This window comes from Crassostrea angulata, chromosome 7 (genome assembly GCF_025612915.1).
Source record: "Crassostrea angulata isolate pt1a10 chromosome 7, ASM2561291v2, whole genome shotgun sequence".
Lineage (NCBI taxonomy): Eukaryota > Metazoa > Mollusca > Bivalvia > Ostreida > Ostreidae > Magallana > Magallana angulata.
In genome coordinates, this window is record NC_069117.1 from 33,622,954 (window position 1) to 33,646,935 (window position 23,982).

General features: G+C 36.8%; 2 protein-coding genes across 5 annotated transcripts in view; both read right to left on the minus strand.

Moving 5' to 3' along the window:
• Positions 1-20: 20 nt before the first annotated feature.
• Positions 21-23,982, minus strand: part of LOC128155885 (frizzled-5-like) — a 29,001-nt gene continuing 5,039 nt past the window's right edge. The window contains exon 2 of the mRNA XM_052817769.1: positions 21-1,228. Within this exon, the coding sequence (XP_052673729.1) occupies positions 45-677 (633 nt within the window). The 5' untranslated portion in view covers positions 678-1,228 and the 3' untranslated portion in view covers positions 21-44. The remainder of the gene's footprint in view (positions 1,229-23,982) is intronic.
• LOC128155886 (uncharacterized) lies at positions 4,974-9,315 on the minus strand. 4 transcript variants are annotated; one of them, XR_008239655.1, is made up of 11 exons: positions 9,185-9,315; positions 9,059-9,094; positions 8,854-8,907; positions 8,677-8,730; positions 8,527-8,574; positions 8,366-8,401; positions 8,196-8,237; positions 6,238-6,294; positions 6,067-6,138; positions 5,879-5,938; positions 4,974-5,785 (listed from the first exon to the last, which is right to left on the minus strand). XR_008239655.1 is itself a non-coding variant. In XM_052817770.1 (8 exons), exons 1-8 carry the CDS (start codon positions 9,297-9,299, stop codon positions 7,698-7,700), a joined length of 579 nt encoding a protein of 192 aa, XP_052673730.1. In that variant the 5' UTR covers positions 9,300-9,315; the 3' UTR covers positions 6,947-7,697. The 4 variants fall into 4 exon arrangements, 2 of the variants coding, with proteins under 2 accessions (XP_052673730.1, XP_052673731.1); XM_052817770.1 differs by lacking the exons at positions 4,974-5,785; positions 5,879-5,938; positions 6,067-6,138; positions 6,238-6,294 and adding an exon at positions 6,947-7,891; XM_052817771.1 differs by lacking the exons at positions 4,974-5,785; positions 5,879-5,938; positions 6,067-6,138; positions 6,238-6,294 and adding an exon at positions 7,763-8,099.

Genomic DNA, 23,982 nt, shown 5'->3' on the forward strand with positions numbered 1-23,982 from the left:
GTATGATTAATATGATTTTTATTCCATCAAATAATGTAAGAAGATCATAACTGGACTGGGTGAATGACATGGTTTTGGTCCGTGGGGTCGTAGGGCCGGGGCAGGGGTATGGGCTCTTTTTGGTTTTGGTTGGTTTTCGGTTTGTGGATATTTGGATGGTTTGGTTCCTTTGGTTTGACTTGGTGTACCTTTTTCGTTGGACTGGCCGTAGTCTCCGTCTGGTTATGGTCCATACACAGTTGTCCACTGCCAAACACCGGCAGATTCTCGCACTTCATCCTCTCCGGCCACTCAAAGCCGTACAGTGCCATCAGAGGGGCACAGCCGTACTTGGCCCTCTCGCAAACGGACCGACAGGCGGGTAGAGGGTACTTATAATCCGGAATACAATTTGGGGCATACATACTGCACAGGAATAGTTGGAGATCCGGTGAGCAATAAATTTCCACGAGAGGCCAGAATTGGTGAACCTCTAATCCAGATTCCTCCTGGGTCTTGTGATGAAACTGATTGGGCATGTGGGTGAGGTTATATTCAATGCCCTTACACATCGGGATCGTGATTTCCTGACATCTCCGTTCTTCTTCTGTCCCCACCGAACAGATGTTTACATACAAACAAACGGTAAATGTTAATACCAAAAACAAACAGTCAACACACGTCTTGTGCACCGCCATCGTATCCTCTCTACTTTATGAAAAAAGGGTTTACGACATACACTAATATCTAGCGGCGATACACGGCATTATACCTTAAATCCCAACTTCTTGCTTTCTCATCAACTTGTGCGTAATAAATGAATATCGCGTGTCATTGATTAGTTTCTGAAGTTGTTTCTAAGTCTCGTTTGACACACAGAATTTGGCTTTATCCTCTTAATCACTGCAGTGTTCCGCAAAAAACACAGGATAATGAAATTTAATTTTTTTTTTTCTCTCCAGCAGAAGCATTGTTTCTTAACCTCACTTGGTCGAGTCACTGGCGAATTTCCGTGATAACAAAAAACTTATTGCATGTACGCATATAATATAAGATATGATCAAATTTTTCACTTTACTTTGGATAAACGTGTTTTATTCATTGCCGAATGACATGATGACGTCCATCAAAATTCTGCCGACCAATCACAAGCCGAGTTAGGGAGATGTCATAATTATCGTAGCTCCGTCCTCTTCATTAAGTTAAAATTTTACGCTTTCTGGCTCTTCAAGATTAGAGGTAAATGGACCTGAAAATACAAAATATTAAATATCAAACGTGCAAGCAAAGAGAACCAGGCAATAAAACGCCGTCTGTATATGAATTATGAAGAAAAAAATATACACAAGTATCTCAAGTCAATTTCACGAAATAAAAATAGCCTTATTATTGTTTAAAGTTCACACGGAGCAAATATATTCAAATTCAATATCATGAAACTTATGTCATTAGAGCATAAGAGTTCTAACTGGTATGAGAAAAAAATCTGGAAAATTAATGTGGCATAATATATTCAATTTGCACACAGAAATCTGTTTGTTTCCAATTTTTTGCTTTGGTGGGTAATTGAAAACAAATGAAATTTTCAAAATTATCAAAATTAGAAACTATAAAATATATACATGTACCTGTAACGCAGTTTGCAGTTCAAAATCTCTATCTCATATTTGGGGCCTGAAATTTTCAGGGTCATCTACTAGTGGTATACCACTACCACTTTGAAAATATGGTAATGTGGCTATCATTACTAGGTTTATAGACTCGGGCCCCAATCATTAAGACTATGCGCAATTGAAAAGTGAAGTGTTCTTGAACGCAGTTCAAAATTTAGAATTCATATTTGGGGCTTGAAATTTTCAGGGTCATTTATTGGTGGTATAATATAACCACCCTGTAAATATGGTGAAGTAATCTTCTCAACTTTTTGAGATTTGGGCTTATTTGCAATTATACCATTGCCACCCTGTAAATATGGTGAAAAAGTTCATCTCTACTTGCTGCAATAGTGTCTGTATAGCCCCTAGGAATACAGGGGGCGGGGCCAGTTTTACGTCATCAAGATGAAAGGAAGGAGCCCCTAGGAATACAGGGGGCGGGGCCAGTTTTACGTCATCAAGATGAAAGGAAGGGGAGGGTTATCAGATATAGCCCCAGACGATGATTGGTAAAGGGGGAGGGTTATCAGATATAGCCCCAGACGATGATTGGTGTCAATATGACCCACAATGTGCATAGAGATGAGATATGAATTAAAGATGAGCTGTCTTATAATGGAATAATATGAAATAGATGTTACTGTTTATGACTGGTTTTGAAATATCATTAACATTTACGATGACAGCTTCAATATGTAATTAAAATGTATGAGACTGTATAGCCCCTAGGAATACAGGGGGCGGGGCCAGTTTTACGTCATCAAGATGAAAGGAAGGGGAGGGTTATCAGATATAGCCCCAGACGATGATTGGTAAAGGGGGAGGGTTATCAGATATAGCCCCAGACGATGATTGGTGTCAATATGACCCACAATGTGCATAGAGATGAGATATGAATTAAAGATGAGCTGTCTTATAATGGAATAATATGAAATAGATGTTACTGTTTATGACTGGTTTTGAAATATCATTAACATTTACGATGACAGCTTCAATATGTAATTAAAATGTATGAGACTAAATGCATCCACACGACAAAGCAATTATTGTACTAACTGTATTACCTGTGCTGTGGTTTTTTATGACTTCGAAATAATTAAAAACATTTCTAAGATTAAGTGCATTCGAGTGGGAGGGAACATATTCGACTTGTGGTAATATATATAAGTCCCAGGAAATTCGTCTTAAAGTATGTTTGATTGTTCCTAAATAAAAACAACATATGGAGATTTTATACGCAGACCCTGAACCTAACGATACATTTTCATGGAAAAATTTTCCAAAGTCAATTTTTTATAGAAGAATGTTGACAATATTATTTCTAAAATGTTCTGCAGAGGAAGTTATAAGCAATGGAAAATTGTTGAAAAAAAGGAGATGCATGGCATGTGACTATGACCATCCGTCCGAGAGAAGACCACACATAGAAGGGATAGGGGAATGTGATCTGTCGACTATCGTGTCTGTGTATTATCATGATCTACTTGTTAAAACATATAAAAATGCAGAGGAAAAATTGTTTAAAAACTTTATCAAAATTTGCCATGAGAGAAATATATCACAAAGTGTTATGTCAGATTTTGTAGATTGGTTAAACTATAATTATAGGACCAATGCAGATGGAGTGAACGGAGCTATAAACGACTATGTTTGTCTTTTATTATCATTAGAGTGAAAAAGAAGAGTATTTGGGGGGGAGGGAGGGGGATGGGGGGGGGGGGGGGGTTATGACTTGCAACAGGATGGATATTTAGAATGAATTTTTTTACTGTCAGAACTTCATCACTACAATATATATATAAATATATGAAGTGGTGATGGGGGAAAAAAAGAATAAAATTTAAAATGACCAATCAAAGATAGGAAATTACCTTTGTTAAGTATAAAAAAAAGGTGAAGGTGTGTTTTTTCTACATTATTCGGAAGTATGGACATGGAATCGAATTCAAAAGTTAACGATTTGATGGTGTTGGAGTGTGAAGAAGAATTAAAACTATCGGACAGAGTGATGCGGAGAAGGCCCGTCGGACAGGTGATCGTTTATTGCACAATAGTTGCTATGATGACATTATTATCTGTTAACACGATTATTCTTGAAGGGAAAAAAGAAAAAGAAATTAAAGTAGAGGCTCTATATGCCCGTGACTGTACTCGGTGGAAAAGCGAGAATTCCACAGGACTAAAACTAATGTGTCAATACGTGAATAAATTTCCGCTCAGCGAAGACATCTTCGTGCGAATCTGCGTCAAAGAAAACAATGTAGCAATAGATATTCGACGCTATAGAGGACACGAAGCAACAGAAGAAGGAATTCAGTTGAATCTCAATCAATGGCTGTATTTAAAATCATCAGTAAGACATATAGATTCCTCAATTACAAAGAGTGATTCGTAAGAGAATGTGAGAAAAACATGAATTTTTCCGATGTATATAATAAAATTAATTTTGAAAAAGAAGGTTGTCTGGGGTTTTTTTATTAGAGTATAAGAAGAAGAACACGAAAAAAGTGGAACTTTTTACAGTAATGAATTGCACGTAGACAAAACCTTTAAAAAAAAAGTGGGAGGAGGAGTCAGAGGTTTAATTAACGATGAAACGATTTTGAAATTAGGCTCTAGATAGTGTTAAAGAAAAGTGGGAGGAGTCAAAACTAATATTTAAGAACACATCCACTGTTAAAAAAAAAAATACTACATGTACATTGATTGAAAGTAAACAGCAAATATGGAAGTTATCTATTTAGCAAATCTTGGGAATGAAAGAGAAGTCAGGGTTTGCATAGTGAACAATACAAAAGAAATTGTAATAGGAGAATTGGAAGGTGATGACCGACAGGGTATTACGTTGGACAGATGCCAGTGGACACAGTTAATGGGGTTTGCTCAAAACGCAACAAAAGCAATGCAAAGTATGCAAGATGAAGAAAACAGCGAAATCAATTATATGCAAGATTTGGGAGGCGATATTTATCTTCAAGTACATTCACCATTTCGATGTGTTACTGTAAGAAAATTTGTATCTGCGCCATACAGTGATCCTCTTTTACCTTATCCGCATTGTCCAGCATACAAAGGGAAAGAATTGTGCCCCACTAAAGACGGTATAAGTCTACGTGTTTTAGAATGGAACCGTTTGACTGAACGCTTGCAGCTTATATCAAATTTTTTAAATTGAACATTTAATTTAATTTAAAGGTGTTCTATGGTTATAATATTAAGATGTACAAAAAAATAATAAATAAGTAAAATGTTGAGTTTCATAGTTTTATTCAGTAAATTGTAATCTTTGTACAGAAAATCAAATTACAAGGAAAAATGCATAAAAAAGTCACACATAAGAAATGCACCAAAAAAAAAAAATCCCCCCAGAAAAAAAAGAATGACTATACAGGAAATAGACAGAACATAAATCTCGTTCAAAACATTTAAATGAAATGTCGAAAAAGATTTATAATTGATAAATTTGAAGCAAGAACTCACGAAATACATACAGAAAAAGAAAAAGAGGTTATATACAAAGAATGTATTATAAAAAAAAATAATGACTTTACAGAAATAGATATAACATCAATCTTTTTAAAAACATTTAAATGAAATGTCATAGAAGATTTATAAGTAATAAAACGTATGAAAAAAACTCACGATTTCAAATACATATCAAATGATAGATATAGGAATATGTCGTTAACCTAAGAATCTCGTTAAATTTACAAAAAAGGTTGAAAAAAAGTCACGGAAATGAATGTATTTGTCAGTAATTAGTTACATAAATTATCCCTCACTGTATAAAAGAGAAGAAAAAAAGAGACCAGATCAAGCAGGCAAGATTCATTGGATAAACGATTGAAAAGTAAGTCACATTTTATTTTGTTTTTTAACAAGTTTGAACATTTAGTTCTAAACATTTTACATAGATGTCTCCTTCCAAGACTTCTAAATTGTTCGCCAAAAGTTCTATCTCCCTATTCAGAGCATCCATTTGTTTGTTAAGGTCCCCTATTTGTTTTCCTAAGGTTTCTTTGGCACCTTGTTTTGATGCAAGCTCTGTGGTCAGTCGCTTTTTCTCGTTTTGCATATGATAAATCGTGATGTTGGTAGGTCCGAGATCTATAGTACTAAATTCATCATCGTCCGTTTGCGAAAAATAAGGACTGAAAAAAAGGTCATAAATAAAATAAAAATTTATGGTAAAAAAAACCCCGATTGTTTAAATAAAAGCGGGAAAAATTATAAATTTAAAATACCTCTTAAGAGGAGATGTTATTTCCGGCGAAGTAGATCGCGATGAGACACTGGAAGGAGATCTGAAAAAAAATAAGACGATTTCATGCCGAAACACAGAAAGTTTGTTCGTATCATCATGTATTAAAAAAAAAAACCCAAAAGATTGTAGTTTATACTTAATTCAAAACTTAGGAAGCTTGAAGAATACCTTGTTATTGTCGAAAATGAAGTCGACAGGTGACTTGAAGATGATGATGAAAAAGACTCAGACGATGGTGATCTTAAATAGAAAGTAATAATTAGAAGGAAAAGAAGATTAGAAATAAAAAGAAGAGAAGTTTTGTTGTAAAATGAGTATGACAGGAAAAAAGAAATATACCCTATAGAAGGTGTAGCATTAGACCCGGAGTCTATATAAATTGTTTCTTCGCCGATGCTGTAAGACAGAGAACACATAAACATTTAGCATTTAAAAAAAAAAAAATCGAACAACACACTCCCCTTTCCACCCCCCTTTCCAACAAACATACTCCTTTAAATCATTTGAAGGAGTCCGGAGGTCGCTATTCTTTTTTAACCTGATAAAGACAAATAAAACATAATAAATAAAAGAAAGAAAGCAAATATAACCAGATATCTAGGAAATCCTTAAGAGAGAGAGAAAGAGAGAGAGACTTACATTTCTGTGATCAGTCGTTGGGCCATATTGCAAAGGAGGATAAATGAAAAAGATAGAAATCGGACCTTTTTTTATAGTAATGCTCGTATTAAAATATTCTGACGATGATAAATGACAAGTCTTTTATAAATGCTAAAATTACTTATATATGTCACGATTATTAAAACATCTTGAGCTCCAATTTAATGATTAAGTAATAAAAGGGAAAATATGACTATATATGTAAAAATTTCTGAGAACTGTTGAGAATTTCTCATAGTGATTTGATATTATAACTCTATATCAAGATCTCCAACATGGCCATTATTTCGATCACTACGCCTCCTCTCAAAGATATCCACATACCCTCAACCGAAGACTGGGATGCGGAAATTGAGGTAGATCCAAACCCCCCCCCCCCCCCCCCCCAGGAAGGCTGCGATCAATAAACGAGCAGTATGTGTTCATGAAAGATCATGAATACGAGGCCATGTTGGAAGCAAAAGAAAAGGATCATTAAAAATAATCAGCATCTAGACCTACAAAAAAAGAAATAAAACGAATCGATCCTGTGTGTACATGTTTCTCTCTCTCTTTATACAAGAAAAGATGTAAATACTTGGCATTTAGTACATGCCGAGATAATGGTACATAGAGTTTAGTACACGAGTAAATGAATAAATGAATGATATTATAATTATACTGCTACCCAAAAAAAAGGTTGACTTCATTTTCTTATAGTATGAAATAAACTATTGCTTTCATTATTCACGGAGAGTGACCATAAAAATAAAATCTACTTAAAAAAAAACAATATGAAGATCCATTCAAAATAATGAAACAACATTTATTCAACATATATAAAATGTAAACTATTTTCACATTCAACATAAAAGTAAATAATAAATGATACATAAAATAGTTACAACACAGATCGATGAGAGAAAAAAAAATATATATATATACACATACAAAAAGAACATTAATGACGTCTGAGCACCCGTGTGCTTGCACAGGTGGGCAGCCTTGGGTTTCGGTAGGGACGCCTCCCTACCTCCACCACCTCCTCCTCCTCCTCCTCCTCCTCCTCCTCAGACGCGGGACAACATAAACAAAACATGGACAAAAACAGGACAACAACTATAAAGGAAAAAAAAAATGTACAAAAAAAATTAAGACATTTAATCATTCTTTGCACGATGAAACACCACATCAGACATATCAGACACGACAGAGTCGCCGTCCCCCTCTCCAGACAAGGGCAGGTGATGATAATTCATTTCGATATCACGAGGGGGAGGAGGGGAACCGCGACAACGACGACAAAAACACAAACAGAGACACAGACCAAACACAACGACGAATGACAAAACACCTACAAAAAAAGTCGTATATACGAATGAATGAATGAAGTTAAACTGTAGTTGATTTACATATAGTCTCTAATTGTATTGATGCAGAGCGTGTAGGACGATGCGTGCGCTTATAATATTTAAAAAGCAGGACAAGCACTACAGCAATAGGAATGGATAATAAGGATAAAAAACTTAGATATACTAATCTGTGGGAGTCTCGGATGTTATCTGTTTGTTAAAAAAATTAATGAATTTTAAAAAAAATGTAATTATAAAAAAATAAGACAGAATAAATAATAAATAGATGTGTGTTAAATTACTTACTAGAAATAATCAAAACTGCCGTAGGAGTCAACGTGATCTCTCCTGAAAAAAAAAACCCCACGTCATTTTAATAATTAAATAAAAAAAAAAACAATAACAACAACAACAACCCCCCCCCCCCCCGTTTTTTTCCAAAAAAAAATGTGCAATGTATTGTCATATATATTTACCTGTGCTTGACTCATGAACGGAGGTACCGTCTACTACTACAAAAAACCAAAAAAAAACCAAAAAAAACCCGAGATTAGAGCATGAAGGAAGATTGGAGAAAGAGAAGGTAATTCAATACATCGCTACCCCCCCCCCCCCCAATATATATATATAGCATTACCGGAGGTTGATGATGATGTCCAGGACACCCGGGAAGTCTCAGCGTGATCTATAAGAAAACACAATTCTTCTAATTAATATGAAATGGGAGGGAGGGGGGTGTTTTATAAAAAAAAACATTCTTTTCTTTTAGAAAAAAATATATATTTACCATGCGTAGTGCGACGGGGACTGGAGGACGGGGGTGTAGTCTTATCTCCCTGCTCTACAGAGGGGAGAAAAATAGAAAAACTTACGACTATAATTAATATGTAATGGGGGGGGGGGTATTAAATCAATCTCTCTCTCTCTCTCTCTCTCTTAGAAATATTTATATATATATACTTACCATGCGTAGTGCGACGGGGACTGGAGGACGGGGGTGTAGTCTCATCTCCCTGGTCTACAGAGGGAAAAAAAAAAGAAAAACATATGACTAGACTATAATTAATTTGTTATTGGGGTGAGGGGGGGGGGGGGGCCACGGCTATAACTTATATGCATTGATGGATGTTAAATGATCAATTTATCGAAATAGAGAAAGAAATATTTACCAGGTGTGGTACTTTGAGCTGGCTCGGACAAATCGACTAAAAAAAAAAATCAGAATAATATTAATTATGCATTGTAAAAAAAAAATAGTAGTATGAATAAATGGGGGTGGGGGTGGACACACTTACCTCTAGCAGGGTGGACATCGCCGATGTCCGTCAGAGTTATTTTCTTGAAACTGAATTCAACCCGGCGCACCCCTTCGCCAAATCGGATGTGGAGTGTATCGACACCCCCGGTCATCCCCACCGTAAAGAAAATACACTCACATGCCCCCATGTATGGAGGGTAATCGTGTTCAAAAATCCAGACATGTAAACTTGTAAATCCGAATATGCAATCGTGTTGATGTGTGAGCCTGAGCATGAATATGTGTAATTCTGATCGTGTAACCTATAAAACTCGGGCATAAACACGTGTAAGATTTGACTCAGCTCCTTCGCATGATGCACATTTTGCAACTTTATTGTTTACATTAGTTAATTAAACCTTCAACTTTGCACACTTTCAATCCGTAGTTTCTGCGTTTGTAACTTCAGGCTCGGCAATAGCACATCTGACATGATACAAATTGACAAATGTAAAGTCTACAAGTTTGTCGAATTTTGACATGACCTTATATGGAAACAGTGACGTCACTGATAGAAAAAGGCTAGCTGCAGGTAAAGGCATGCCGTAATCGCCGGAATAGGGACGGAATTAAAAAAAATATTAGGTAAGCCTATAATCATATTATCCGTGGATAACAAAATTTCATAGAGTATTATTTTTCGGAAAATTAAATAATGAGATTGGTGTACATTTTATCAAGAGAATGTATAAAAGATGCGAGTAAAGAATTCGATCGGCTTCAGATATCCTCTTAGAACTTAAAAAAATACATTTAATGACTTTGTTTGAATACACGTGTATAAAGATATAATACGCATTTTTATTCATAGGCGTCTGAACCGGGAGGGGGGGGGGGGGGGCTAGGGGGGGGGGACTTAGCCCCCCCCCCCCCACTTTTTTGCCAAGTTAAACCTAAGCATTAGGAACATAGCAACAGGGAGGATTCAACCCCCCCCCCCTACTTTTTCCTCGCAACAAACAAAATTGTTCCCTAAAAGACCTTTTAAAAAGAGAATGAAATATTAATAGTGATATTGAAAATTAGAGTCATAGTGGGTATACTAGCACCCCCCCCCCCCCCCCACCACCACCACGGATTAGGAATTTCATGATTTGGGGGGGGGGGGATTGGGCAGGTAAGATTGGAGTTATTGGTATACCCTCCCCCACGGATTAGAATTTTCATGATTATGGGAATTCTTGTCAATATTTTTCATGATTAGTTTAGCCCCCCCCCCCTTTCAATTTGCTTCCGACGCCACTGTTATTAGAGTACATGCAACAAATTGTTAAAGTATAGGCCTCGGCTGAATTAAGAAAATATCTCCAAATGCATCCTAATAGCTACAACAAAGTTGTGACAAGACCCCCCCGCCCCACACGCGAAAAATTACACGGGGTCCGTCAGCTGAGTTGCAAAGTTATCGATAAGAAAAACAAACTATTTAAAGACATTTGTTTTGAGATTGTGATAACCCGGTAATATGAGACATAAGAAGCGACACCCTCTTTAAAAAAAATGAATAAAAATTCCAAAGATAAGGTTAACTGTCGTGAAATTAAAATTTGTATAAATTATTTTAAGAAATGTTTCTTTGCATTGTCTTGTCGGCAATATATAGGAAAAAAGCCTATCATGCAGGTAAAAATTGACATTTTTTAAAATTTATTTTAAGCAATTATTACGGGATTAAGTATGACGTCCTGAATGTCGGTTCAATACAGACTCACTTTGTGAAGTTGTCTGATAAAAATTTTGGAGAGCTAGTATAATACAGCTTTACAGTCACTTGTAAACTAGCTGCAGGTCTGTAGCTCCCTGTCTAAAAATACAGATGGACGATCTTTGAGCTACAGTGCCCCCCCCCCCCCCCCCAGTAAAACTTCAATTTACGGCGCACACAAAATATGCGCTAGTTTTTATTATTATTATTGAAGATTGTGTTATTATTTATCTTTCACTTACACAACAACAAAAAGTATAAATACATGTAAAGTAACATAAATTTTTCCGCGAAAAATTACCAAATCCTTGCAGGTCGTTTATTCTAACTAATTCAGAAAAATAACAGGAGTAAAAATGGGGTACTCTATATGCAATGTTTTTGCCCAAAAATGACTAAGTTCAACAGCTGATATTTTTATAAATCATCAGAAATCAAAATCCTAGCAATTTGCATACTTCTGATATATATGTATAAATGATCTGCAAAAGAACAACTTCCTATCTTGAAAACTGTTCGCGGAGTTATCGGTACAATAAGGGTACCTTTTTGACAGCCACTCGCCCGTCTGCAATTTTTACTATTTCAATAATCGGAAACCCGGTTAAAAATTCACTCTCAAAATTCTTAGAATTCAGAAGCAATGGAGTTACATGGGACCTCACGGCGGTCTTCGAACCCCATGCTGCTCAAAATATATTTACCCCCTTAGGAAATTTCTTGATCCGTCTCATTTCTAGAAAAGAGTGCGCATTTCAAAAATTATAGCGCATTCGTCACATCATCGTCGGATACCCACGGGTGATCGCGTCTTTTACTTATAAGTAAAAGACGCGATCACCCGTGGGTATCCGACGATGTCGTCACATCGGCAACGATTTTTTTTTCTACATGAACCTCTTCCTGTTTGGTCCAGTTTCAATCATACCTCAATTTTTTTTTCTAAAAATAATACCGGTGTTTTCGATAGAATGGGTGTCGTTCATTAAAAGCTTATTGCAACAGTTAAGCTGAATATTATGTTTATTTTTCGTTCATTCCGGTCCGGCGGTTACGGCATGCCTTTTCCCGCAGCAAGGCAGTTGCCATATAAGGTCATGTCAAAATTCGACAAACTTGTAGACTTTACATTTGTCAATTTGTATCATGTCAGATGTGCTATTGCCGAGCCTGAAGTTACAAACGCAGAAACTACGGATTGAAAGTGTGCAAAGTTGAAGGTTTAATTAACTAATGTAAACAATAAAGTTGCAAAATGTGCATCATGCGAAGGAGCTGAGTCAAATCTTACACGTGTTTATGCCCGAGTTTTATAGGTTACACGATCAGAATTACACATATTCATGCTCAGGCTCACACATCAACACGATTGCATATTCGGATTTACAAGTTTACATATCTGGATTTTTGAACACGATTACCCTCCATACCCATACACGAAACGAAGTCTTCCTCGCAACAAATTGTTGCGGGAGAACATTGTAAATATACGCCATGCACAACAAAGATGAGCAGCCATGCTGATCGAAACAACGCCATATTTGTACTGATCCTGTTTTTTTTTGGGGGGCGGCAACATCTAAAAGATGCAGGCTCGCGCGCGAAAAGAGAGAGGAGTGACACAGAGAGAGAGAGAGAGAGAGAGAGAGAGAGAGAGAGAGAGAGAGAGAGAGAGAGAGAGAAAGAGAGAGAGAGAGAGAGTAAAAAAAAAAACCCACCACCACACAATCCTCTTCCCCCGCCCATTCAGCCAATATGCCCACTACAATAGGATTCCCATTCCAACAGGGGGGGGGGGGGAGGGGGGGGGGGGGGGCGGCGCCGCTTTTTTAATTAAAAAAAATAATACAACAGAGAGAGAATATGCTACCTCCCATTTATCCCCCCTTTATTTGTTTTTAAAAAAAAATACAACACAGTAATATAAACACCCCCTCCCCCCCCCCCCCTTGTATATAAAACAGATTTAATTATTATTTTTCTGGGTTTTTTTTCCCTCAACAGGATATGGTATATCAATGCCCTTATTGTACAAGCAGTTTTGAGAATGAGGATTTTTTTCGATTTCATAAATATACTCATGAAAGAACAGAAGAATTGAATATCCTTATTCCATCTAAATTGCGTAGACTCCTGGACCAAGAAGAAGAAGAAGAAAAATCCACAGATGAGGATAACTCAGTACATCAAATTCAAACCTGTAATGAATGTGGTCATAGATTTTACGACAATGACGAACTTTTCCGATTTCACCAAGAAATGCATCAAAGTGGTGGGGGTAACACATCAAAAATTTCTTATACCTTTCAAAAAGTAAATGAAAGAACTTACCAAAAAAACAAGGCAATAGATCGTCATTATGTCGTGAAATTGAATTCGGACCTTGTCCGAGAAAAAAAAAGAGTTCTAGATGTACAGGGAGAACTTTCTCAAATGTTTGGTGCAGCATTACAAGATGCCACGGATAATCTGAGTGACAGTGATTTTATTCGTGTAGTCATACATTCGGATTCTTTAATTACCAATATTGTTGTACCTCTGCGGAAAATCGAGCATATGACACCGCAGGTCATACTGGACCACGTTAACCACGTCCTGACCAGTCATGAAGACATGCCCTTAGATGAAAGTTTTTTTCTTGACATCGGTACGGTTCAGGTGCCCTCAGGTAATATGATTTCCATTTCTCTCTCTTTTTTACTAAACAAAGACAGATAACTCTAAGTACATTTCTTTTTTTATTTAATATTATAGGCGGTCGGGGAAACCAAGTGCAATCAGTGACTGGGGATGATTCATCAATTAAGAGTAAAAGGTCCATAATTACCATTGTCAATCAGGACTATACCTGCATGGCTCGCGCTGTAACTATGGCATTTGCCAAAGTCAATTCTGTCACCATCGCTAAATGGCGCGAGCTCACTGACGACGACGACGGGAATACAGAACAATTAATCTGGAGGTACAAAAAGGTTCCAGACTGGTATTATAACAAACTGCGAGACCCCAGAGACCCTTGCGACCGCCAGACAAAACTAACTACAGAACTTTGTAAGTTAGTAGATGTACCTACTCATCACCCATTAGCCGTTTCAGATTTACATGCTTTCGAACAGTTTCTTGATGTCGATATTTTAGTGATTAAGGCTTCCGGGGGAAATAAGTTTATTAAAACCCCTCCCACAGGCAGCGAAAAACAGCGTCTTTATTTATATCTTCATGATGTCGAGGATAAAGACACAGGATTTAAAGTACCGCATTTCGATGTTATTGCAAATATCTGCGGGTTTTTTGGCAACTCAAAGTTTTGCGAACATTGTTTGATTCCTTACAGAAATTTACACCAATGCGAGCGTGCGTGTTATGTATGTAAAAGAAAAAAGTGCAATTTCTCGGAGGTGAAATTAAGTTGCAAATTATGTCACATGACCTGTAGATCGCTCTCCTGTTACAAAAATCATTTGATTCCGCAAGGCAGACGAAAAGAATCGTCGTGTGCTAGGTGGTGGAAATGTGTTATATGTACGAAAGTGGTGGATCGAAAGGTGCGTGATCCCGAACAGCATGAGTGTGGCGAATGGTTGTGTAGAACCTGTGATAAATACGTCAAGTCTGATCATTTATGTTATATCCGTCCAAATGAAAACAAGAAATCGGTCCCGAAATTTATTTTCTTTGATTTTGAATGTACGCAAAGCGATAGCAGGTTAGAGTGTCCCGAAGGATATACTCACGACCCTGCGCGATGTAAATCCTGCTCCGGACCGACTTGCGCATTGTGTTCAAATTGTCGCAAGTCACACTGCGGAAAGTTTGAACACGTGCCTAATTTGGTCATTGCACATAAGGTTTGTGAGATGTGTGTAGACGAGGCAATTACGACCAACTCTACATGTCAATACTGCGGAACGCGTTGTCCCGAATGTAGTCATTTTGATAAAGAAAACAAATGTTTTACCAAAGAACCATGCGAAGAGACTTGCGGTTTTCGCGAAGTCATGTTTCGCGGAGAAAACGTCAAACAAGAATTTGGTCGGTGGCTTTTTTCTAAACATAATAAAAACTATACAGCGCTCGCTCACAACATGAAAGGGTACGATGGATATTTTTTGTTAGAATATCTTGTAGATAATAGTATCATACCGCAAGTTATTTATTCGGGATCAAAACTCATGTATATACATGTCGCAAAACAGTTAAACATCCGAATTCTCGACTCTTATAATTTTTTGCCGACCAAATTATCTAAGCTACCCAGTGCGTTTGATTTAAGCGAATTAAAGAAAGGCTACTTCCCCCATTTTTTTAACACGTTTCAACAGCAGAATTATGTTGGTCCTTATCCTGACTCTTCTCAATACGGGTGTGACACGATGAGTGATAAAGATCGCAGCGAATTCTTAACCTGGCATCAATCAAAAATTAACAACAACGAACAATTTGATTTTGCGAAAGAAATTGTTGAATATTGTCGAAGTGATGTTAATATACTGCGTCAAGCATGTCTAAAATTTAGAGAAATTTTAATGGAAATTACGGGTAAGGGTGATTTTGACCTCAATGATGAGGGAAACATAGAATACTATCTAAATGGTAGTGTAGATCCTTTCAAGTACATTACAATAGCAAGCGTTTGCATGGCTGTCTTTAAGTCCAAATTTTTGAAAGAGGACTTAAGAGTTAAGTTTCGTCACCACGACGAATGGATAGAGGGTAGGCGGTCAGATGGGGAAGTTTGCGTAAATTTCCCGGGAATGGGGTGGGTAAACACTCGGACTTTACAAGACCATGATTTTTTTGTCGAGAAAGAGGAGTATGTGGGTAGTCCCATTGCCCAGGTTCCGTCAGCCGGATACCATCGTGATCAGTATAGCAAAGTTTCGATCAGATGGTTAGAGTGGCTTATGGAAAAAGAAAACAGGGAAGGAATTGTTCCCATATATATTCGGCATGCTTTAAATGAGGGAGAATATAAAGTTCCAAATTCAAATTTTAAATTAGATGGTTATTGTTCAGAAACGAATACAGCTTATGAGTTTAACGGATGCCTGTGGCACGGATGCCCTACATGCTACATAGACAAACGTCGACTCCTCGTCCCGCGCACACAGCACACAATACAAGAACTTTATGCACTAACTGTGGAAAAACATAGGTACCTCAAATCCATTGGTATGAATGTGGTGACAATGTGGGAGCACGAGTTTACAAAGTTAGTGCAAGAAAATAAGGAAGTTTCAGATTTCGTGACCTCTTTAGACATTCATGAGAGACTAAATCCCAGAGATGCTTTTTTTGGGGGGAGAACTAATGCTGTTAAATTGTACAAAAAAGTCGAAGATGACGAAAAAATTCATTATTTAGATTTTTGTTCTCTGTACCCGTCAGTCAATAAGTACTGTAAATATCCTTTAAAACATCCCCGCATCATAATCAAGGAATTTGAAAACATTGAAAATTATTTTGGCATAGCCAAAGTTAAAGTGTTACCCCCTAGAAATCTTTATTTTCCCGTTTTACCCCAAAAAATAAATGGCAAATTAGTTTTTGCCTTGTGTAGAAACTGCGCAGAGGAAGGGAGGCAACTGCGTTGTACTTGCTCGAACGAGGACCGGTGCATCACGGGAACGTGGTGTACACCAGAGATCGTTCGGGCAGTTCAAGTCGGTTACGAGATTGTCAAAATGTACGAAGTGTATCATTTTGATAGCGTCTCTTCACCCGGTGACCCTGATAATGACCTTTTTGGAGGATATATTGATTTATTTCTAAAAATTAAACAAGAATCAAGCGGTTGGCCTGCATATATTCAAACCGAAGAGGAGGCATTTCAGTACATTAGCAATTATGCGGCTAGAGAAAATGTTAAACTTAATTCTGAGGCTATCACCAAAAACCCTGCAATGAGATCCATTGCCAAATTGCTTTTAAATTCATTTTGGGGAAAATTTGGACAACGCTTAAATATGCCACAAACCTCTTTTTTTCACGAAACTGAAGCTGACAAATTTTTTAAAAGTCTCTTTGATCCGTCTAAAGAGGTTACAGATTTTCATATTATTAACGACGAAATGATCCATACTACTTGGAAAAACAAAAGTAACCTGGTTAAAGAAAATTATCAGACAAACATATTTATTGCGGCATTTACTACCTGTTGGGCTAGGCTAAAACTTTATGACGTTTTACACATGCTCGACACACGTGTCTTATACTTCGATACAGATTCCGTCATTTTTGTCAGTAGACCCGGTGATGTCGAACTGGAAATTGGCCCATATCTTGGAGAGCTCACAAATGAGTTATCTTCTCCTGATGATTATATTATAGAGTTCGTGTCTGGTGGACCTAAAAACTATGCTTTTAGAACCATACAAGGAGAGCAGATCTGTCGCATTCGAGGATTTTCACTGAATTATCAAAATGCACAAATTTTAAATTTTCATTCCATGTTAGATATTGTAACAACTGATCAGAGCAAAACTTTGACTGTCACAAATCCTAGCAAAATCACAAGGTCTAAATTCCCGATAAAAATTTATAACAGTGTAGAAAATAAACAGTACCAACTTGTGTATTCCAAAAGAGCAATACAATTAAATTCTTATGACACTCTACCTTTCGGATATTGAGGGAGATTTAAAAAAAAAAAAATACACCCACACACATATATATGTGTCAGTATTCTATTTATTATTGTATATGGACAACATATATTGCCATGCGAATTAAAGTTTAAACCAATGCACACTCTTCTTCTTTTGTATTGTCTTATGTACACTGTGTTTTGAAAATCCAGGTGGAGGTCCATTTGTTTGTTTCTTTACAATGAATCCATACCCTCGTTGACTTCTTTTAGGCGTGGTCGTTTTCCGGACATTAATTGTCTTTGACGGTTCCTTCATTTGGATTTCACTTGGTACATCCTCTTTTTGTGAAGTAGAAGTCATTCGAGGGTCTTTTTCTTCTTTTGATTTTAAAATCATTTCATACTTTTCTTTTGGTATTAGAAGTAATTCCCTAGACATTATTAAGTACACTTAAAGCTGGTTTAATTAAAATCGGTATTATTGTATTTTGTTGTAGCAATAGTTTCCGTTTGACACTCTTCTTTACCGTCTTGCTGCTCAGTTTATGAATGACCTGTCGATGCGGAGACAATCGCTTAATATAGTACTTGGTAAGTGGAAAGGTCCCTTTGTACACATTTAAAATTACCTCACACAATGCCTGCTGTTGATTTTCGGTCATGGTTTTTATTAAAGCTTTTCTTTGTTTGGTATCCGTCGAATACAATATCTTGAGAAAGGCTGCATTCGATGTTACCAGATGGCTCATGGTTCCTGAAAATAACCACCCCTGTTTATTCCTTTGGTAAATATATGAGTGTTTCTTCTTGCGGAAATATATGCGTGCGCAATCTATATTTATCATGACTGGCGGGGTTCATATCAACGAGTAGGTATCCGTACGATTTAGATGTTGCTTTTTGATATGCATCCTTAAAAAACGACGACTGGCCTGGGTACACTTGAGCTCCAAATGACAATATTTGCCTCGAGTCTCTCAATGACCGAAATAATACGACATAATGACAATTTAATGACAAACTGCGAAAATTTTTGGACTGAAAAAATAAATTTTGTGTTAAGAAAAACACAGTGCAGTTCTTGTGATGTGCCGTGATGCTAAATACTGCAACAGTTTCTTCGCTTTTCGCTACTTGAGTCATTAAATCGTCTAAAATTACCAGGGTATGTTTTATGCCTTCTGTCCATTCTTCTATTTGCTCTTTAGACGGCAGTCCTTGATATAGAACAAGATTCGTAATGTTACGTTCCATCTCCTCGTACAAAGGTTGATACTGACTATAACAGTATATTATTTTTTGAGGAGGAATCTCAAACATCCCGTTTGCATTCAATAAAATACGATATATGAAATGAGTTTTTCCTGACATGGTTGCACCCGATACCATACAGGTTGTAGGTGATCGAAATGGTAAAATTGATTCGTTCTCCCACCAATCCATACTTCCTCCTTTGAAAACCAGGACTCAAATGATAATAAGCCTATTTTACAAAACCTTTTTTTTTTTATTAATTTTACAAAATACCATCATCTTGATTGACACATTGGTAGAATATATAATCTTTCACCTCAATATATAAAACATCACATAATATGCAATGTTGAATTTTTCTTTTACAAATATTTATGTACAAATTCTTTAACATAAACATCGGGATTAATGCAATGGCTTAGTAGTCTTATTACTTGTGACATCAAATTATTATAACATTTCATCCATATATAAAACAATACATGATATCCGCATGAATCACTATCCCTGTGTTGAATTTGAACGTTATTGTATACACAATATTTACAGTTATTTTGTAAAAATACATCAAACGCAACGCCGTAATATCCAGGCAAATTTCCGAAACTGTCGTAAAACTCGGCTCGTACTGGACTGTGGATCCAAAACACTACCCAATGACTTCCTGGCAAAAAGGTAGGGTCGGTGTTGCAAATGTATGCAGATGGGTATTTGGATACCTTTTGTGGCAGATTATTTGATGAAAAAACTCCCCTCATGACATCAGCAATATGTCTATTATTTCTTGTTAGACCTAGTAACTCATGTCCATTCATACTCGGGTGTACTTGATATCTCTTGACTGATCAATTTCGAGCAAAGCGGGAAATTCAGCATACGCCAAACAATTCAGTGTCTCTGTAGTATGCGTTGCAAATTTTACCTCTAATCTGATGCTTCCCTGGCGAACCAAATTTATATATTCTTCACCAAGATCGCTGGGAGCGATACTAAATGCGTAAACTGTGTACCCCTCACTAAACATTTTACGCGTTATGTTAAGTCCGGAGTCCTTGTTCCATTTCTCAGCCACCTCAAATAAATTAATAAATGGTGTGACGCAATTCTTGTTATCCCCGACATCAATTTTCATGGGTCTCGCTGGAATGCTTTCGCCATTTACGTATAGTGCAATTTCCTCCGCCAAATTTTGGAAATTAAATATGTTTTTGGTGTAATCTCCATTTACAGCAGCTTGTGAAATGAATGCAAAATATGCTTTTGATGGTAGATTGGTAGACCATACGTTCTGCCAAATGAAACTCCCAGAGCCTGTGGGACAAGTGTTCATCTTCACTTCGGTTCTGACCAGTGGGTATTTTGCGGTGGTTTCTTTCAATATTTCCGCGTGATTTATTAATACACCACTGTCCACTTTGATCATGCAGGCTTTAAAGGATACATCTAACAGCTGCACTTTGTACGAAGGAGATCCTTCTGCACTCATTATCAATAGAGGGGCTCTGTTTCGAAATAATTTCAGGTTAAGGTCTACACCATTCACAATGTATTTATCCAACCGGAAAATGTCCTCGTACAAAGGTCCTTCCAAATCAAAAACTTTGCTTAACTGCGTAAATGTATACCTCTTCGCCAAACCGCCGTTCGTCCCACCGTATGCATTTGCATCGTCCATATCAGCATCGTCCGTGAAAAAAAGTTGAGATTGCAATTGCGATTCTGAGCCATCGGTGCCACTGGACAAGATGATTTTTAAATAGGCTTTCCATGGGTAATAGTTAGTGTTCAGAGACACTAACTTCCCGTTCATATAAGTGTCTATCTGCGACCAAAGTGACTGTAAAGGGAGGTTTATGATGCCAGTTTTTTCTTGAGATTCTAAAGCTGTTCCATCTGTTTTGACTATTTTACATTTTGCATATAAACGACTCCTTCGCAAATCAATGTATTCGTTTCCTTGACCGGGTATGGAAATTTCTATCGGGGCATCTTCCGTATTATATGCTGAGACTGGTCTGTGTTCCGCAAAATATATTTTTTCTACTGCAACCTGATTAGGCGGCACAGTAAACAGAGACAATTCAGCAGGAAGTCCAATTTCGGTTATTTTCTCACTAAGGAAGGACATAATTTTCAGGGTTTTTTTTACAAATACTTTGTCTTTGTTTTCTTTGAACGAAATATATTAGAATCCAAGTCTGTGACCTCTGACTTGCGTTTTCTTGAAGTAATGTGTGATGGTACAACTTTTTTAATTGGCTTCTTCTTCTTCTTCCTGATCGTAGGAGAACTGTGAGATTTCTGTGCGCTTTCTGCTTTTATACTGGCCACAGGAACGTGCGGAACATTGTCACGCATTTCTTCTTTCAAGTCTTCTTTGGCTCGTTCTTCTACTGCCGCCATGGGAGTCACCTGTTTACCAAATATTTCTTTAGGTTCTTCTACAGTAATATGTGGATTAACAGGAATCATGTAAGGTTTTTTAGAATACATCCCAGCTATTCCACTTCCTGACTGTCTACCTTTATAACTTCTAGGGTTAAAATTTCCATCTACCATGTTTTTGTAAAAAGTTTTCCATATTCTAGGATCAGACACGTATGTAGGTCCAGACATCCTTCTTATAGACTTTTCCACTTCAATAAGAGTGTTACAGATGTATCTTTTTGTAGAAATGACGCTTCCTGACCATCTGTATCCTTTATATATATGTGAACATCATGAACCTGTCCAAGTCTCGTAGATACTTCGTACGGATATTTAAATATCTGATTTTCTGATGACTTTTTTAAATACACACGCCTTAATAGTGGCAGTTCTTTGTCCCCGACTATCGTATCTTCGCAGAGATTTGAGAAAATATAGACATCCGTTTCAGATTCGGACGAAGGTAAACAGGTCTCTAACAGTGATACTGACCACTGTCCATTTAAAGTTAACGGTCTTGGAAGATGAACGTGAAAATCATAAGGTTTATTGTTTCTGTAAAAAGCAGAACTGTCTGTAGACTTTAAGATCATCCGAATGTCCATAACGAAAGATTTATATGTCAATCAATTCTGATTTTTTAATCCAAGAATTATACTTCGAAGGCCACTGGTACCAAGAGACTAAAACCTCCTTTTCACCTTTTCTTGTCCGCTCTTTTAAAATTTTATCCACTTTCCATACAGTGTCTTCCTTTTTGTTGACTTTTTGTAGTTCCTGTGCGTAAAATGTACCGGAAATAGATTCATCTGCATAGTCTTTTAGACGATACACTTCAATGCCTTGACGTCGAAATCTATGGGTTATAACGAATATTTCACCTGTCCATTTCTGATCATACTCACGTTGAAAGGTGTGCTTTAGATGTGAAATTCTAACTCGATCATTTACTTTAAATTTAAAATATCGTTTTCTCTGTTTCTTCCCCTTAAGGGAAACCCTCTTTTCGTTTGTTTGTTTATCATTTTTTGTTCTTTCTAAAAACGCACTAAACCTGGCCTCTCCTTCTGTATCTTTTGTCACATCCACTGGAGCCATGTCTCCTAATGGTCTAGTAGGTGTGGCGTTTATGCTTTGTGTAATGTTTGCTAATTCATCCACAAACTTGTATGAATCTTTCTGTACAAACATTCGATGTAATCTGTTTTCCAATTTTTGAATGCTGCGCTCGGCAAAGTTACTTTTTGTCTCGTTTTCTGTGTATATCGAGTGAACTTCCTCTTTCTTTAAAAATGATTTGACCCATTTGTTTTTAAATTCGCTTCCTTTGTCCGTTCTTAGTACTTTAGGTTTTCGTCCTTTTGCAAATATTGACCGACGCCCTTTAATTACTTCCGCCGCAGTTTTCTGTTTAAGTGGAGCGGTAAAGAGAAATCGGGAAAAAATGTCTTGCAATACCAATATGTACTGAATTCCGTCATTGTACTTCGAGATATTCCTTACATCTTGTAAGTCTCCGTCCCAGATAGTATCAATTGAATCTGTTATAATATGACGTCGTTTAAATTTTCGTTGTACTCTTTTCTGCAAGGAGTATGCATCAGTGTCGGACAAAAATTGCTTAATTCTTTGCAAACCAATTTTATGTTTGCCTTCACGTTTTACAATTTGATATAACTTATATGGACCACTAAATGCGGCAGGCTGTGTAGTATCTGTCCATATTTTTTTTAAATAACGTTCCTCTTCGTTGGACAACATTATCAATACTAATTCAATTTTAAATGCGTTTCGGGTTTTTTTTTATTTTCTTCGTACCTTTTATACTACATAAGTATAAAAAAAAAAGAAATATTCTTTGTGGAATTTTTTTTTATTGATATATGTGTCATTCATAACCTTATAAAATAACTCACGTCCTGATTTCGGGTTTTTTTATTTAATCAATAATTCATAAATCCGTCTGGATTACAGCTTCGACATTCCAGCATTGACATTTGATTGTTATGATCTAAATAGCAATATCTAATACTGTCCAACTCTTCCTGGAACCTTTTCCTTATTACAGGAATAGTCTTCTTGAGTTCTTTCCACATTGCAACAGTGAGAGAAATGCCCTTCCTGGTCGCAACAATCATTTCTGCTTTTTCAGGCAGCCACCATTTTCTTATGTCTACGAAACCATACTCCTGGTCCACGGTCACGTGAACATTATGACCAAGGTGTTCCTTGTAAGACACATTGGCATCTTCTTGCTTTAGGTCATCTAACGCTTTGTCAATGTCACCAATACAGTCCTCTGTTAGTTTTTTCCATTTCTCTAACGTTAATGCTATGCCTTTTTTTGACGGGTATGGCTTTCCTCTGGGAGTGGTATCAAAATACCGTATGTGTATGTACATATTTCCTTCGTAGTTCTGTGCTGACACATGACAGTCCTTCCCAATGTCAAACTCTACCATTGTATTTTTGTTGTAGGGTTTTATTCTCTTGACATCTTCTTCGTCATCCTCCTCCTCCCTCTCCTCCTCAAGGGTCCTTTCTGGTGACAATACTAAAAGATCATCGTCCATGCTTTTCATTCTCTTGAGGTCTTTTTTCCTTTCTTCATGAGGTCTTTTTGGTGTCAATATAACAAGGTCGTCCATTTTGTTTTTCTTCTGTTTTCAAATTATGTTTACTTATGTTACTTCAGTCAACTATTTATATACAAATGATACCAAATAAACCATCCCATATTTTTATTACCCTGCATAAAATCTAACTATGTACGTGGTATGGATATAATTACACAATAATATGCTCCTCCCACTTATTTCTA

What these genes read in the sequence shown, in the direction of transcription:
- LOC128155886 (XM_052817770.1), bottom strand. Translation starts at nt 9,299, where the DNA reads ATGACCGGGGGTGTCGATACACTCCACATCCGATTTGGCGAAGGGGTG. An exon ending in TCCCCGTCGCACTACGCATG is followed by an intron (nt 8,575 to 8,676) that starts GTAAATATATAT and finishes GTTTTCTTATAG; the next exon opens with ATCACGCTGAGACTTCCCGG. An exon ending in GGCAGTTTTGATTATTTCTA is followed by an intron (nt 7,892 to 8,195) that starts GTAAGTAATTTA and finishes CTTTTTTTGTAG; the next exon opens with GTGTTTTGTCATTCGTCGTT.